Consider the following 15,846-nt stretch of genomic DNA (forward strand, 5'->3'; position numbering starts at 1 on the left):
AACTGTCAACCCAAACTTAAGCTGAGACACAGTTGCATTCTTCTGTACTCTGGAAGATCCAACTGGAGTAACTTGATTAGGATGCTTTGAATTAATATCCTGGGAGTGACATAGAAGAGGTAGCTGTGATGAAGTCCATACCATAAAAATTCCTCAGTTTAGTGCAAGAGCATCACAGATCATAATCTGTGAAAAGGCAGGAGCCATTGTAACTTCACAGGCAACCCAAATTTGCATACTCTGCTGAATAAGAGGCCCTCGGCAACATACAGACTGCAAGAATCCCGCAGATGCTGTGTTTGTGTCAGCGTCAGTTATGCCTGCTGAAACAGAGTGGTCTGACTGCTTACTCTTAACTCTCCCTAGACCAGGAACTTCTGAGCAGAAAAATATTCCTCAGTATTTTTGGACACAAGCAAAATACACGGAGACCTTTGAATCCAGTCACCTGTTGCTCAGGCACCCTCAGTCACTCTCAAACTTGCTATCCTGTTACTTACTGGTGTTCTTCTGTGTCTTTGGGCTGCAGGACTCAGACTCTCCGAGACACTCTACTGCATCGAACAGCTCCAACCTTAGCAGCCCTCCCAGTCCGGTTTCTCCTCACAAGACCAAGAGCCTCTCCCTGGAGAGCTCTGACCACGTGAGTTGGGACTCATGAACTGCTTCAGCATTCAGATTTGACATCACAGCAGTTTGCTGTCCCCATGGCTGTCCCTTTCACTTGTTCCAGTTCTCACCTTCATCATCCTAACCCTCCCCATTCCCTGTCCGAAAGTGATCTGGGAGTGGGGCACAGAGGAAGGTAAAAGCTGGTTGTCTTCAGCACTGTTTGGCACTGCCTCACCCTCCCTTCCCCAGATTTGACAGCAGCAAATGAGCAAAGCTAGGGTGTTGGTAAATATCAGATGCCGTAGATTTGTATTAGTGCTGGTTTCATTTTTGTGGTTACAGCTGCTTCATTTTTAAAGACACATTTATCCCACCCCCCTTCCACTTCCCAAAAAGTAGCTTAAGTAGACCAGACCAGTATCAACAAGAGAAAATTCAGAGGGATTTTGTTTTCATACAATAGCTCGTTGTACTGTACAAAAGTAGCACAGAGACTCCTTCCCCTGCATGGGGAATGATCAGTATGTCAGAGGCACATAAAAGCTTTCAGCCACCACGTTTGAATGTCAATCTGATTGTCGCCAGCAAATCCTTATTGATTAAAATGATGCATATTTTACTACAGTACAGAGTTTAAATAAATACGCAGATGTTAGAGTAAAATACGTATGTATATATTCAAAGAAAAAAAGCATTGTGTATGCAGCAGAAGATGGATGCTTATTTAAGAGAGCCTTTAATTTAAGATTTGTGTTGTCCCTGTTTTCATGCTTGGTAATATACAGACTTGGAGGCCTGGCCTAAAACCTTTTGCAGGACAGATGTTCCTTTTGCGCAGCACTCACTGCACTGCCAGGAGAGGTCCCTGCAGTGCTTTCACATTTCTTTACTTGTGGTGGTAGCATAACTGAAGCTATAATTCCTACTTTCGTGTTAATCCCCATCCTTTGCAAAAATGACAATGATTGGAAAGCAACCCCCTGCCCCGATGACCGAGGGGACCAGTCAGCCAGGTGGCTGCCCCAGTTTCTTGTGTGCTAGCCGTGCAGCTGAGGAACCTTATAGCACACTACAGTAGAGGTCCTTAAGGCAGCAAGGGAGTTCAGTGCAGCAGGATTCAGCAGGAAAACTGTTTCCCTGGGTCAGCCTTTGACCAGGTTTAACTCAGAAGGGAGCAGTCTTCCACATTTCCTTGACCATCCCTAACCAGAAAACTGTTACTGTTGTTACCAAATACTAGTTGCTAATATACATCAGCCAAATGAGTGCCCTTAGCCTGAAGCTAGCCGTGGCTGGCTATGCTGTCACTGTAGCAACAAAGAACCTTGAAGACTGACCTCACACTGTTCACACTGTGGTAGACGAAGATGCCTAGTCACCCACAACTGCCGTGCTGGCAAGGTTGGTTTTCCTCTCCCTCCTGCCCGGGCTGTGGGTTTGTGCAATTTGCAGTTGTTTCTATGTGCTCACCTGCTGTTTGGTTCCAATAGCAGGTCAGGTTGGAGGGCAGGAAGTATTACGGTGGAAGACAGAGCCCACTGAAGTTGCAAAAATAAATAAAAAGCTGAAGCTGGTCACGCAGTCAACAGAAACAGAATAAAGTGGCAGACTGATGTACAAATGGATGGTAAGAGGAAGATGTCTCTTCTTTTTAGTTAGCAAGGCAGATGTGTTTTTCATTTGGGAGTGTGTTCGAATGAGCCTCTCTTCTCAGTAGTGTTGTTGCTGGCTTTATACTATGACCATACTCAAACATCTAAGGGCTTTTTGTATTTAGAATACTGTTTTTTGTGGGTTTCAGACACGTGTTATGGCTCTTATTAAACCATTGCATATTCTTGCAGTCAGCAGTATATAATGTTTCACCCACATAGAGATGTTTGGAGTTTTCCAGTTTCTGTCTTCCCTAATAGAAGTTATGGGCAAGTTCAAACCATGTACAGTAATTTCCATGTATGATCTAAATGTGAAATAGGGAGTGAGACGCAGATCATCTAATCCGTTTAATCATGCTAGGTCTCCTAGATAAGATTTCTCTTTCACTCCGAATCAAGAGGCTTGTCCACGTTTAAGCTCATTCAATGTTATTTTGGGACAGGAATTCAAGAAATTATTTTAGAAACCATCATATCAAAAGCCTGTCTCTCTCCTATTTCATTTTTTCAGAGTAGCAAGCTAGTTGCGTTGTTTGTTTTCGCTTCAAATCTACTACTTTTGCAAGCCTGGCATTTAATATTAAAAGCTTTAGCAAACAGCTAAGCACTGGAAATTGATTCCTTCCAGAAAAGTTTTCAGTCTTTCTGAGGGACAGATAGGCAGGGCGTTATTGGCGTTATTGAAATTCCACATCAGCTTCTTTTTAAAGGCTGCATAATATAAAAGCTTCAAGTATAGCCACTGCTTTTTCCCCACAATTCCCTCCTTTTGGTGAAGCATGTCCACACACTTTTCAAAGCCTTTGCAGACTAGTTTTGTATTTACTGTATGTTGTATTTAAACATTAATCTTATTTTGATGTTGAGAGAAGGCATTTAAACAGCAGTCATCTAAGATAGAGCAGCCTGCGTGACAGTCCCCTGAGAGAGGGTCACAGGACTTTTTTTGTGGATTTTTTTTTTTTTTTTGCAGTTGAGCTAACGCTCTATCTGAAAATGGAACCCAAAGAGCCACGATACAGCAAACAATTAAATCAAGTAAACCCCTGTGTTTACTCTGTTATGGTGCCTGCAATCTATTGGTATCAAAAACTGACATTTTCAGGCAGAGCGTAGGTCAGCTGTGTTACAAAACTAAGCTCTAGAGGATGAGAGCTCCACAGGCCTACACTGTACACCACAGTTTCTAAGCCTTGGCAGTCTCCTTTAGGATTACTATATTTAATCATTAGTTTGGTACTGTGCATTTTTATACGCATCTGTTCAAAAGAGAAACAGCAACTGTTCTCTCAGTTGAAAAGCAAATGACCACATCACTTATTTGAAAAGAGAAAAATTGTTCTAGGACTTGAATAGTTTTAGATATTTGGGGACCATTTGATTATACACTCAATTTTAAACCGCACTCATCTTTTTTTGTTGGTATGAATACTGAAAACATATGCTTACTGTAGCTGAGCTTTTGAAATACTCATTGGGCTAGGAAAAGTAACTTGGTCATTTGAACTGTAAGACGCTTGACTGGTATCTCAAAGACAGTTGTCTCCTAAGGTTTGATGTTTGCTACTTTGCACTGTAGCATTGCTTCAGCTTCACAGTTAGAGGGCTGTGTTTTGTTCAGGGAGCTTAAAAACTCCCATTGAATTTTTGACTGTAGCATATGTTCTCTGTACACAGTACATATCTAGCTGATTTTTTCCTTTTGGCTGAGACTGAAGGTGTTTGCATTTTTGACACTACTTAAACGTATGGGTTGTTGGGTTTTTGCATTTTTTGGTCTCTTTTGATGGCAACAAAGGATCTGAATAGATTCAGGCAGCTACTAAGGATTCCAGGTTATAGAATGAAAAAGGTTTGGTAAATAGTTTTCCCCTGCACATGTGCACACACAGGTATGTGGCTTCCTTCCACATTTCATAAACCCAAAAGCAGGGTTATAATACTCTTTTCTCTATTGCCACCTTTGACCTGGTGGTTTCTAAAAGACATTCCTGAGGCTGTGGTGAAATAGTTGCTGCTTTTCCTCTCAGTTAGTTGCTGTGGCTTCTTATGAATGTGCATTTTGCCCATTTAAACGAGTTTCAAAACTGAGTCAGGAATGTTATTTTTTTGATTTGATTCTGATAAAATTATAAGCCAGGTGTGTGTTATTCTCAGGTATATGGCAGAGGGAAGTTAAGGGTCTTGTCATACCAAAAAAGTCTAAAAAGCATAGTGTATTTATAGAAATGTAGTTTAACTGTACCAAACTAGTTCACAGAGTGTGTCAGCCTTTCAAAACCAGTTGGAGTATTAGCACAGAAACAGATTCTGGCACCATATTGTCTTGCATGGACCAGACCCTGAATGAATGACAGGACAAACATGCTCATGAAGGAAGGTTGTTTAATTTTTAAAGGAACACATTAAGGGTAAAATTTATTGCAGCGCAAGTACCCATACCTCCTGAGCCTTAGTCTGAGAATCAAAGTGGCACATAGTAGCTTCTGCTGTGTTTTTTTTTGTTAATAGGAGTCAGTTCCATGGAGGAAATGGGACAACTTTCTGCACTAACACAAACTGCACCCTTCCACGTGCTTTGTGTTCACACTGTATTTGATAAACACCCCCAGAAACTGCTCTGCTGCAGGCTTTCCAGTCTAAATTCCAACTCTACTTTCTCTTTCATTCCGGCTGCAGCTCACTATGACCTATTTTCATTCAGCATTTAAGAAAGTCTCATCCACAGGGAAGAAATCCACAAAGAAACCAGTGTTGGTATTTCAGAGCAATTATACCTGCCTTTTTATGTATGACAGTTTCATATCATTTATTTTTAAAATGTTTTTTAGGTTTTTCATTGTAATATTATTGTACAGTTTTGCATGGCATAGATGTAATCACTTTTTTGTTTTAGAGTATAAAAGCTGACAAGTGTGCGTGTGGGGGAAAGATTCTGCTTTTTGCCTCTTCTCACTATTTTGTTAAATGCCCTCAATGTTGTAGGGGACATTGTAAGAGATTCTCTGCTACAGAACAATGATGTAGATTCTTTTGCACAGAAATATTTAAGGTGGAAAAGTCAACAATGTAAAAATGACTTCCCACCAATATTTTATGTTGGTAACACACTTAATATTAACCTACTTTGATGTACTGCAATAAAACAGGGAACTGTTAGAAATGCAGAGGTTCTGTCTTTTTTTCCTACCTCCTCATGTTGTTAAGCTTTGAGGAGGAAATAGTGTTCTTGAAGATAAAACCAGCATGTTGTAACACATCTGCACAAATACACAGTGGGAAGAAAAGGCATATATGAGAAAACGGATTTATCTCTAACAGCTTTCAGAAAAAAATCACCAGCCCCTTTTTGAAGATTCAAAGTCAAGCCACCTTACACCTTAGTATATTTTACCTCATCAAGTACAGTTCCCCTAGCCTTTTTCTTAGGTCATCTGTTCTGTGTCAATAGTTGTAGTCATTGTTTCTGATGTTCCTCCTTCATTTAGTTACACATCAAATGTTTCATCTTTCCTAGTGTTCGAGGCTGGATTCTTACTTATTTCTGAGCTACCAGCATCAAATTGACTTTTGTGCATCTTTAAGCGCATCTCAGAATACCTGTGAAGTTTTGCATGTGCCCTGACCTTTTCCCATTGTCCACCAGTTCTTCACAATTCAGCCTAGGATTTGCTTCATACCAGAGACTGTCTGTTGGGACATCTTCCTCTCCATTATTACCCTGTTTGTAAAAGTCCTGGCTTTGATTACATGCTTCAATCACCCCCTCCTTGCAGCAGGAATACAGGACTATGCAGTTACTGATCCTGTGTTGCCAACAGTGCCAGACTGGGCATTCTCCCGTTACCAAAAACCACCAGCAAGCCCCTCCAGGAACAGTCAGCATGCTTCCCGCTTCTTACAAGGCCACAGGCTGCCTTACTGCACAGAAACATCTGATCCTGTCCCTCTCCCTCAGTCAAAATTATTACTTTCTCAGCACCCCACTCTAGCTTATGTGGATTTAAGCCCGTGGGCTGATCCCATTTAGGCCATTGCAAGTCTCTCCTACCCCCTGTAGCTCTATGAAATACCATCTGTTTCCTGTGCTCTGACTTTTACAATCAGTGCTATATTTCTGATCTCCCAGTGTTCCATAGTTGCACCCTCACAGCTGTGAAGGTCTTGGGAAATGGGCCTTCTATTGTCAAGGGATTTGAACATTAGAAAAGCAGAAACTGAACTGCATGACAGGCTTCCTGTTCAGCTCCTCAGCATTCATTTTCTGTTTTGATGCAGCAACCAAGTTGACAAAGAAGGTAGGAAAAATCACTGCTACCACATGTAGCCTGAATCTTGGTTCTTTAGAATGGACAATTGGTCCAATTTTGTTTAATATATTCATTAATGACCTGGATGAGGGGACAGAGTGTATCCTCAGCAAGTTTGCTGATGATACCAAACTGGGTGGGGTGGCTGACACCCCAGAGGGCCGTGCTGCCATCCAGCGTGACCTGGACAGGCTGGAGAGCTGGGCAGAGAAGAACCTAATGAGGTTCAACAAAAGCAAGTGCAAGGTCCTGCACCTGGGGAGGAAGAATGCTAGGCACCAGTATAGGTTAGGGACGGACCTGCTGGGAAGTAGCTTGGAGAAGGATCTGGGGGTTGTGGTAGACAGTAAATTATCCATGGCCCAGCAATGTGCCCTTGTCGCCAAAAAGGCCAATGGAATCCTGGGCTGCATAGGGAAGAGTGTGGCCAGTAGGTCGAGGGAGGTCATTCTCCCCCTCTACTCTGCACTGGTGAGGCCACAACTGGAATACTGTGTCCAGTTTTGGGCTCCCCAGTTCAAGAGGGACAGGGAACTGCTGGAGCGAGTCCAGCGAAGAGCAACTAAGATGATTAAGGGCTTGGAGCACCTCCCTTATGAGGAAAGGCTGAGAGAGCTGGGACTCTTTAGCCTGGAGAAGAGAAGGCTGAGGGGAGACCTTATTAATGCTTACAAGTATCTAAAGGGTGGGTTGAAGGAGGATGGAGCCAGGCTCTTTTCAATGGTTCCAAGTGACAGGACGAGGGGCAATGGGCACAAGTTAGAACACAGGAAGCTCCGTTCAAATACACGGAAACACTTCTTTACGGTGAGGGTGACAGAGCACTGGCACAGGCTGCCCAGGGAGGTTGTGGAGTCCCCTTCTCTAGAGATTTTCAAGACCCGCCTGGATGCAGTCCTGAGTAATGTTCTCTAGGCAATCCTGCTTTAGCAGGGGAGTTGGACTAGATGATCTCTAGAGGTCCCTTCCAACTCTGAAAATTCCGTGATTCTGTGATTCTGTGACAAATCCCTGTCTTCAGCGAAGCAGATTTAACCTCCAGCTTGCCCTGTGGAACAGTTTTCTGCAAGAGGATTTTTCTAGAAATTAGAAGCTTGCTGCAGCAGAGAAACATTCATATCCTCAACCTACATGTGTTGTTCAAGCAAATGCACTAGCTTTTACAGAGCAAGCAGTAGTGAGATCAAGTGGTTTTGCTCACTGTAAAATGTCATGACTTCTTTGAGTTGAAGCCAGAGCACAGTCTTTCTGGCTTACTTTTTCTCCACTGCTGTTACACTGACATGCAATTCCACAGGTCACCAATCTCTCTGGACAAAACTATAGAAACTATTAATGCTTTTAGAACATACACAAAAGGCCAGGAGAATTAGGGATGGAGGGCTCTAATTAGCTCTCCAAATAAACATCTTGCCTTCTGCTAGTTGCTACCCTTTAGGCAAATGCAAAACAACTCCATTGTTCAGCTCGATGTTATTAAACACGCTGTCTCTCAAAGGAAGAGAAATGTTTGCTGAGAGTTAAACACTCATGCCCCAGCATGATATACAAAAGATCTGTGGTCACATGAACAAGCGCATACCAATCTCACCTACTTGTGCTTACTGGAAAAGGGAACTTTAATGCTATTCATATTATTTTGCCGCCTTTGCAAGTTCTCTGAGCATACTGGCTCTGAATCTTCAGTTTCATAAATTTTGCTCTGAAGCTCACCTAATCCAATTCCCTTGTCAGCTTTTTATACTTTGCTTTTTAATCTTTAACATAAGCATTTAACATCTGAAACAATTCCACTGTTTTTACAGCTGCAAGGTCTAGATCCAGTGTCTATCAGAACCCAAAACAACAAGGAAAGTTACTCTATCAGTGTACAAAGTTAAATAGCTTAATGCAAAGCTATTACTTCACTGAACAGCAGAGTTCACTCCTCTCAAAGGGTTAGGAATAACCTGATCAGTACTTTTAGTTGAATTCAACAGCACTGGATCTTTCTCAACCAAGTCCTAAAAGAAACAGTTTAAATGTTTATGATCTTGCAATAAAGGTAATAACAATAACCTGTTTTGTATTTCTCAGAGGTCCCTCCTGAGAGAGACCATTTATTCACTTACCTGTTCTTTACCTCTGGAAGTGTCAGCAGCCAGGATTTCTTATGTACTGAAGTTTAAGGTCATACAACCTCTGCATTTCTGGGCTGTGTTAACTGAGTAGGACCAGCTGAGCCTGCTGCTAAATACCTGGCACTTGCCAGATAAGGACATCTGTTTTACTAGCACCAGGTAAGCATCAACTCCAAAAGTCACTCTTGCTTCACAAGTAGAAGAAAGGCAAAAAAACTGTGTCCAGGAGACTGCTAATAGAGTGATTAAAACAAAGGAAGACAAGAAAACAAGTCAATTACTAGGGATTTTCATGGCCAGACAGATGTTCAGTCTGATGTCCTGCCTCCTGGTAAGCTTGTCACCATCACTGTTAGCACTAGTGACACAGCTGCAATGGAAAGATGAAGGAATAACCAGGCCATAGATACATGGCTTTGCTTTACAAGGGTAGTAGCAATTCTTTCAGCAAAGAACACCTGCAACAAGAGGGGACTTGGAAGCATCTCCTTCTGCTCCACTCCTGTTTATCCTACAGAACAGGACATGGTTTATTTGGCTATTCATTACTGCCCCAGAAGATGAAAAAAAACTGCAGGCAGAAGGCCCACCGCACAAGCACTTTTTTATTGAAACCAGGAAGTCGTACAGGTACAGGCTTTGTACAAAAATCTAAGAAAGTAAATTTCCTAGCTTGACTCCAATAGTTTAAAACTGTGCGTCTGGTTTTAAATGTGTGACATTTCAGCAAAAGCTTGAAATGCTCATGAGAGACACTACGTGTTTGTCTGCCTTGCCATAAGTTCTGCATCACAGGAAAACAGGGAGACAGACAGACTAGACTCTTAGTTAGGAATCCAGCAAGCAATTGGTGTCAGAGTTGTAGCTTATCTAACTTGCCCTCAGGAAAGCTGATACCTACCAGACAGTGAAGAATCCCACTATTTGTGCTCAGATATAGCTCTGTTGATTACATATTTGACTCCCAGAACTGAGATAGGTTGTGTGAGTGTAGGTGTGTGTTTAAAACATATTGGCACTCAATTCTCAGATTTTTAAAATGTTTCCTATGTTTAGCTTGCAAGCCAAAAAGAGGCAGAAAGCGTAAAACTTCATCCTATGTACACACACACACAAACACACCCCTTGCATTTGTCAGTAAAATCCAGGAGGGTTCTTAGACTGCCACCACTTGACTTACAAAAATGGGAGGGAAGTGCTGAATGTGTTTGTGATAAGGGTACACCTTAGCATTTCATTCTATAATTCACAGTATGAAAACTACTTGAATTCCACCTTAGCATGAAAGAGAGGTTTTTAAAAAACAGGTTTGAGAATTACAAATGGGTTTCAATATTAAATTCTGCTGTTCCTTCCCCTACTTGTTATAAAACCCAATCAATATGCAGCCACCGTCACAATGTTAAAAATGCATTCAAGGTAGTTGGCTGGTGCCTTGAAACAGTACAGAAGCACTCAAGAAGATGATAGTTTCCTGCAAGCTGTGGACTGTACTGGCAGTCAGTGTAGGACAGACACAGCGTGAAAGAACAGCTTTGTCCTTATGAAATGCACACTTGGCTTCCAGGGCACAGGCTGCTGCATCTCAAGAGGATTGAGAGCTGGGGTGCAACGCATGGGAGGCTAGAACGCTCTCTGCAAGGCTCAGATGAACTGCGCCCTCAGAACAAGACATGTTGGTTCATTTGTACTACTCCTCTGGCTTCTTGCCCCTACTGCTCCAATATTTGCTATATGCCTCTTGAAACATGTTTTTGCAGGGAATTTTGGCCTTCAGTTTGGTGCAGATAAGGAAAGAACCCCCCATCTTCCGATGGAGAGAGTAGGTCTCCTCTGGCGGAGGGACAAGCCGATGCTTCAGCATGACTGGGATTAAACCATGGATCTTTTCAGTGGTGCTTTGGTTGCCGAAATCAAAAGGTTCCTCAGATGCAAAAGCCTCTCCCAGGATGAGGACAGCATTTAAGTGGGCATCTTCCATTTCCTGCCCAAAAGGAAAGAGGCATAAGTAATATCACTAGCCATTTTAACCACCAGGGAGGAAAAGGACAAATGCTAGCGCTAACAGCAACAGCTCAGGAGAAATACTTAACTATCCCACAACAAAGGTAACCTCTAGCCCTCAGCAAGACTGGTAAACATTTGGTTAATACAGTTTCAAATACAGTTTCAAGCAACTAAGCCTTCCAGAAGGCCATCAGCCCAGTCAAATTTCAGTAGTCTACCACCTGCAGGGTCTTGCTGCGGGAAGAGAAGGAAGCAGTTTTTGGGCTAGTTGTATTGTCATTACTGCTCCCAGCCTGAAAAGGAAGTAAGAGAATAAAAGCCAAAACTTTTTTTGCCCTCCTCCCTTATCCTTAACAGGGCTTTGAGAAGGACATTGACTTTTGCCACAAGAAATCTGGCAAAGTCCACAGACCCATCAGCGGCCACCACTAATAGCAGACCCTTCTGCTCCGTACCTTGACTTCATAGCCAGTGAGGAATTTCATTTCAATGGACTTCTTCAGTACTCTCTCTCTGTCCATGTCAGCAGCTGCCTTGATTACCTGAATAGGAGGAACACTTTCAGGAGAGCTAGGGGATGTCTGAAAAATGTTTCAAGTACAGGACTACTACATAGGCTACAGGTGCACGTGCTGCCCGCTCACTTCCTTGCCTCTGCCCTCATCTTAAACTGGCCAACATGCAGGCCCCTGAAGAGCTATTGGCAAAAAGACACAGCTCCTGGCTCTCCAAAGCTACACGTAGCCCAGAGAATTTAAGAAACATCAAAAAAGTTTCACAAATCAATCAGCCCCTCCCCCAACAAAATAGTAGAGCCAAGTGTGAGAAGCTTTAGGTGACATCTGCTGGCCTCTGCAGCTTATCAAGTGCAGAACATGGTGATCACAAAGGAAGCACATAAATTTATCAGTCTGTAAGCAAGCTAGAAATCACAGGAAGAGACAGTGAATTCCTGCATACACTCATATGAATAAATAAAAGTGACTGAATTCTGAGTGCTCTGATACATCCTGCTGCCTCAGTCTCCCAGTAAGCAACATTAGTTCTCCACGTTTGTCATGCAACTTAAACATCCAAACTCAGATAGCCAGAGGCTTGTAGCAGACATGCAGAAGCCTATGGTAAGGGATGAAACAGGAACAGAACAGGGCCTCCAGCCCTGCTTCCCTCCAAACCCGAAGTGGATTCAAGTGCAAAGTGATACAGCTAAGGGATGTGCACAATTTCAAAATACCCAAAGACGACCCCCAGTGCAGCACTCTAGGACATGGAGCAAGTCCTCACCTCTATGTAGACATCTGTGAACTTCTCATCAAACCCTCGTGTTGCTCCAAAGTCCAGCAGGGCCACCTGGAAATGGATAAGCCCATCTGTATTACGGTGTCAACCACTCAAGTACAGCCTGACCTTAAGAAGATTCCTGATGTCTTCAGGAAGCTTAGCTGGCTGGAGAGCCTTTCCCCTGCAGCTCAGCTTCCCCTTAATTCCTGTATTCCCTGACAGCAGCACAAACATTTGCACTAGTACATGGCAGAGGAGGTATGGTCTGTGCTCACATTGTCACACCTGCTCAGCTGATAACTCTGCTCAGGCTTTCTGTGTGGGGATGGAGCAGCACAGAACCTTTTCCCAGCATTTTCAAACGCAGACCTCAAGGATGAACAAGCAATTCCATCTGACCTGCAGGGCACAAGAGGGCAGCCAAACCAACAGGCAGGACATCTGCAATTGCTACCCTTATCTTCAGCACAGCACAAAACAAGAGCATTCAGTTAAAGAGTCTTTGGCTCAGGAGTGCTCTAGTAGAGCACTGCCAGCTACATCTTCCCACTGACCAGCTTCAAAACAGACCCTGAGGCTAAGGAAGCAGCTGTGACTGGATCTAAGGCCAAAGATGGGCAGCCAGTGCTGCAGGAGCCCTGCTCTTTCACCTAGAGCAAGTGAGAACAAGTGGTAAAGGGACAGGTTTCACTGTCCTGCCTGCCCAAGGCTCAAGGACAGGAATCAGAGAATCTCAGTAAGGGCTCTTTACACTCCGGGAGTGGGGAATAATCAAAAGTTGGTGAAAAGCAGCTCTTGTACAGGCAGAGGAGCGGCTGCTTGGGCTTACCTTGTGCAACTGCGGGTCATAGAAGAAGTTTGACCAGTTTGGGTCAGTCTGCATGTACCTAAACTCAAACAGCTCCCGCAGACACAGGACCAGGATGTTGTGACAGATCTTGAAAAAACAAGGAGAAAAAGAAGCAAGTCAGGAGGGCAGCCAGCCCTACTCGCATCTAATTTAAAGCGCGCATTAGCAAACAGGGAACACTTCACCACACTGGTAGGAACTATCATCTGCTCCATGCTGCAAAACTCCTGAAGAGGTGAGGGAGCACCTCTCAGCAACTCCCAGCACACACCTGCCATGGGACACCCTTAGCAGGCAGCACAGTTGCCACACAAATGAAGCCAATGCAACTCAGGGGGAATAGAATGCAGTCCCAGGGCATTTTAAGTTAAAGGCCCAAAGAAGCTGAAGAGGAGAGTCTCCTCCTGTAAAGTTACCAAAAAAGGTACAGAGCTAAGACCAAACCGTTACTGAAAAGGGTCTTCACTAGATGATATACACACACACGCCGTGTTCTCCTCAGCCAAGTTCAAGGGCTGAACACTGACCCAGCTTGATGGAGGGCAGCAGACCCACACCTTGGGACTGAAAGGCATGAGGAAAGCAAGGGTGGCAGTCCCTGAAGAGCCCACTGCTGAATTACGTATTACAGGAGAGCTTTTCTGTGAGGATATTTAAGCTGGAGCCTGTTCACCAGAAGAACTGCCAGCCCCATTCTGCCCCTCTTCAGCTTCTGCCAAGCTCAGTGAAACATCATATTGAAGAGGGAAGGAGGCGAGCACCAAATGCAAGCCAGACCCTGCTACAGGACACTGCCATTTGGGTCAGAAGGCTGTGGGTCAGCCAGGCCAGTCACTTATAGGAAAGAAGGGCTGTTCCTGCAGCAACACCCCACCTCACAGCCTTTTAAAAGCAGACCTGATGATACAACAGCTCATTGGAGGGGACAAGCCCTAAGAACAGACAGCTCAGGGGTCACAGGCAGCCAGCTGTAGCATAGCTTTGAGTCTGATGTGACACTGAGATCTGTTGATCTAGAGGAACGTATTCTGCCCTCTTCCCCAGTGACCTGCTAACAGCTGAGAGCTCCCACCAAAACAAACAAAAAAAAAAGAAAAATCCAAATACCAGGACAGTTATTTCTGCTACTACAGCAGCTGCTTGTCCCACCAGAGCACTCCAATCCCTTGCTATATTCAGCACCAACGCCTACCCATCCCCACACCCCCCTCCTGTTTACCAAGAGGTACTTTTCCAGCAGCCCTGTGCAGCAGCCCATAGGTCAGTCCCACAGGAGATGACACTCAACTGCTTGCACCAAGATGATTCTGCAATCCTGCCCAAAAGAGCAACTGCAGAATAAGACCCCTCTCCACTAGCTGGCAATCCCTCACAAACTTAAGGTTGTCAGAAACAGGGCATCTAGGAATTATGCAGCTAGGCTACCTCCCCTTCAGCCGCCCTTGCCATTCACCCCTTCCAGCCCCTCCCTGCTGAATGCTGGAGACTGCAAAGCCTAGACCAGCCTGGAGGAACTCTGACATTACTGCCAAATTCCCTACACAGAAATCTTCGGAAAGGCTCCAGGCAGTCCCCAGCTCCAGCCTGCATTGTGCTGCTCAGGGTTTGCCTTTCCACAAAGCATCCCCTGGTATAGCAGTCACTGGGCAGGCCAAGCATGCTGCTCTGAGCGAGGGGAGAAGTAAGATCACCCTTGTGATCGTTTGTACCTCATTCCGAATCTCCTGGCTCAGACCTACAGCTTGATCCAAGGGGAAGCCAGACACCAGCTCTGTGGTCAGGACATGCTTGCTGCACAGCTCATCCACTACTCTTGGGACGTAAAAGAAGGGGTGGTCTTTCAGCAGCTCCCTAGGGAATGGAGAAAGGAGAGGAAAAGGTTAGGAGCCCTGAAAGCAGCCAGGCCCCTCCGCAACACCTCGCACAGCACACAGCCCTTTCACACCACCTCTCCCCACACCCTGGCTGGGGCTGCCAGCACCCGTTTTCCTCAGCAGTTACGGTAGGGATCAAGTCACCAGAAACCATCCAGCTTACAGCTGCTGCCAGCTCCTGAGGTCACATCTCCTGTCAGAGCAGTGACATTAGGAGGGCACCAGGCTGGTACATCAAGGGGCACTGGGTTCCTCTGCTCACTCCACTTTGCTTCAGGGCCAGACTACACACATGGAAAAAACAGGCCTTTTCCAAGGGGAGCGATGCCGTGGGGCAGTTCTGCAGAGGACAGGAGGGACATCCAGCCTCCAGCAGCTCTCCCTGGTCCAACCTTCACATAAAAACAATCTGGACCCCACTGCTACAGCAAGCCAAGGGAGCAGGCAGTGCTGGTGGTGCTAATTGCTGTATGAGAGCTGAACTGAAACACCTCCTAGACTAAAGGATGGGAGAAGCTTACAACAGGCTGACATAAGACTACACAGAACAGCACTGCAACCTGGCCTCAGTAGTTACTGTGGTACCTTCTCATGTGGCAAAACAGACAGGCTCGTGCTGAAGGAGAGAGGATATGCTATCGTGTTTCAGCCAACTGAAAACATGCCTGGTTTAGACAAGGTGGTAATTCTAGGGGATAGCTCAGGCCACAAACACACACCCTTTCTTCCCTTGTGCTACATCCCAGGGCGTGGCATTCATCTCCCCACTGCCCCTGAAGTTAAGCAACCTCTCCTGCATTTCACACACAAGCACAGAGATGGAAGAGGTTGAAGGCAGTAGTGTGAACATACTGGAATTTCCTTGCACAGTCAGCTTCTCTCTGGTAGTCACACTCCAGGGCCAGCTCTCTGCTCAGGACTTCAATCAAATGCTCAGGGAACAAACCTGAAAGTCAAACAGCAGAGAGGAGTGTAGACTTTGAAAAAAGGAGCCCCTCAGGCTAAGCTTTCCAGAGCTGCAGCTGAGGAGCAACCTGCTATCCAGCCAACTCCAATCTGAAGAGTACAAGAGGCCCCAGAGAGCCAAAGTATATTTCCAGCTAGATACAGATTCTGCAGGTCATCCCAGGCCCAGGC

At 44.8% G+C, this 15,846-nt stretch overlaps 2 protein-coding genes across 3 annotated transcripts in view; one reads left to right on the forward strand and one right to left on the reverse strand.

Annotated features, from left to right (window-relative positions):
• The window catches only part of CDC42BPA (CDC42 binding protein kinase alpha), a gene marked incomplete at its 5' end in the record, with an annotated part of 173,733 nt that extends 166,586 nt beyond the window's left edge, over window positions 1–7,147 (forward strand). Inside the window, one exon of the mRNA XM_082480237.1 lies at window positions 530–7,147. Coding sequence (XP_082336363.1) covers window positions 530–661 — 132 coding nt within the window. The 3' untranslated portion in view covers window positions 662–7,147. The remainder of the gene's footprint in view (window positions 1–529) is intronic.
• A 2,134-nt stretch (window positions 7,148–9,281) lies between these two features.
• COQ8A (coenzyme Q8A) overlaps window positions 9,282–15,846 on the reverse strand; it is a 47,749-nt gene continuing 41,184 nt past the window's right edge. For both annotated transcript variants that reach the window (XM_082480177.1, XM_082480176.1), the window contains exons 10-15: window positions 15,562–15,655; window positions 14,545–14,686; window positions 12,815–12,922; window positions 11,989–12,054; window positions 11,160–11,246; window positions 9,282–10,681 (exon numbers count right to left, since the gene is read on the reverse strand). In XM_082480177.1, the coding sequence (XP_082336303.1) occupies window positions 10,388–10,681; window positions 11,160–11,246; window positions 11,989–12,054; window positions 12,815–12,922; window positions 14,545–14,686; window positions 15,562–15,655 (791 nt within the window). In that variant the 3' untranslated portion in view covers window positions 9,282–10,387. The remainder of the gene's footprint in view (window positions 10,682–11,159; window positions 11,247–11,988; window positions 12,055–12,814; window positions 12,923–14,544; window positions 14,687–15,561; window positions 15,656–15,846) is intronic.

This window comes from Vanellus vanellus (assembly GCF_965231255.1).
Source record: "Vanellus vanellus genome assembly, chromosome: 3".
Lineage (NCBI taxonomy): Eukaryota > Metazoa > Chordata > Aves > Charadriiformes > Charadriidae > Vanellus > Vanellus vanellus.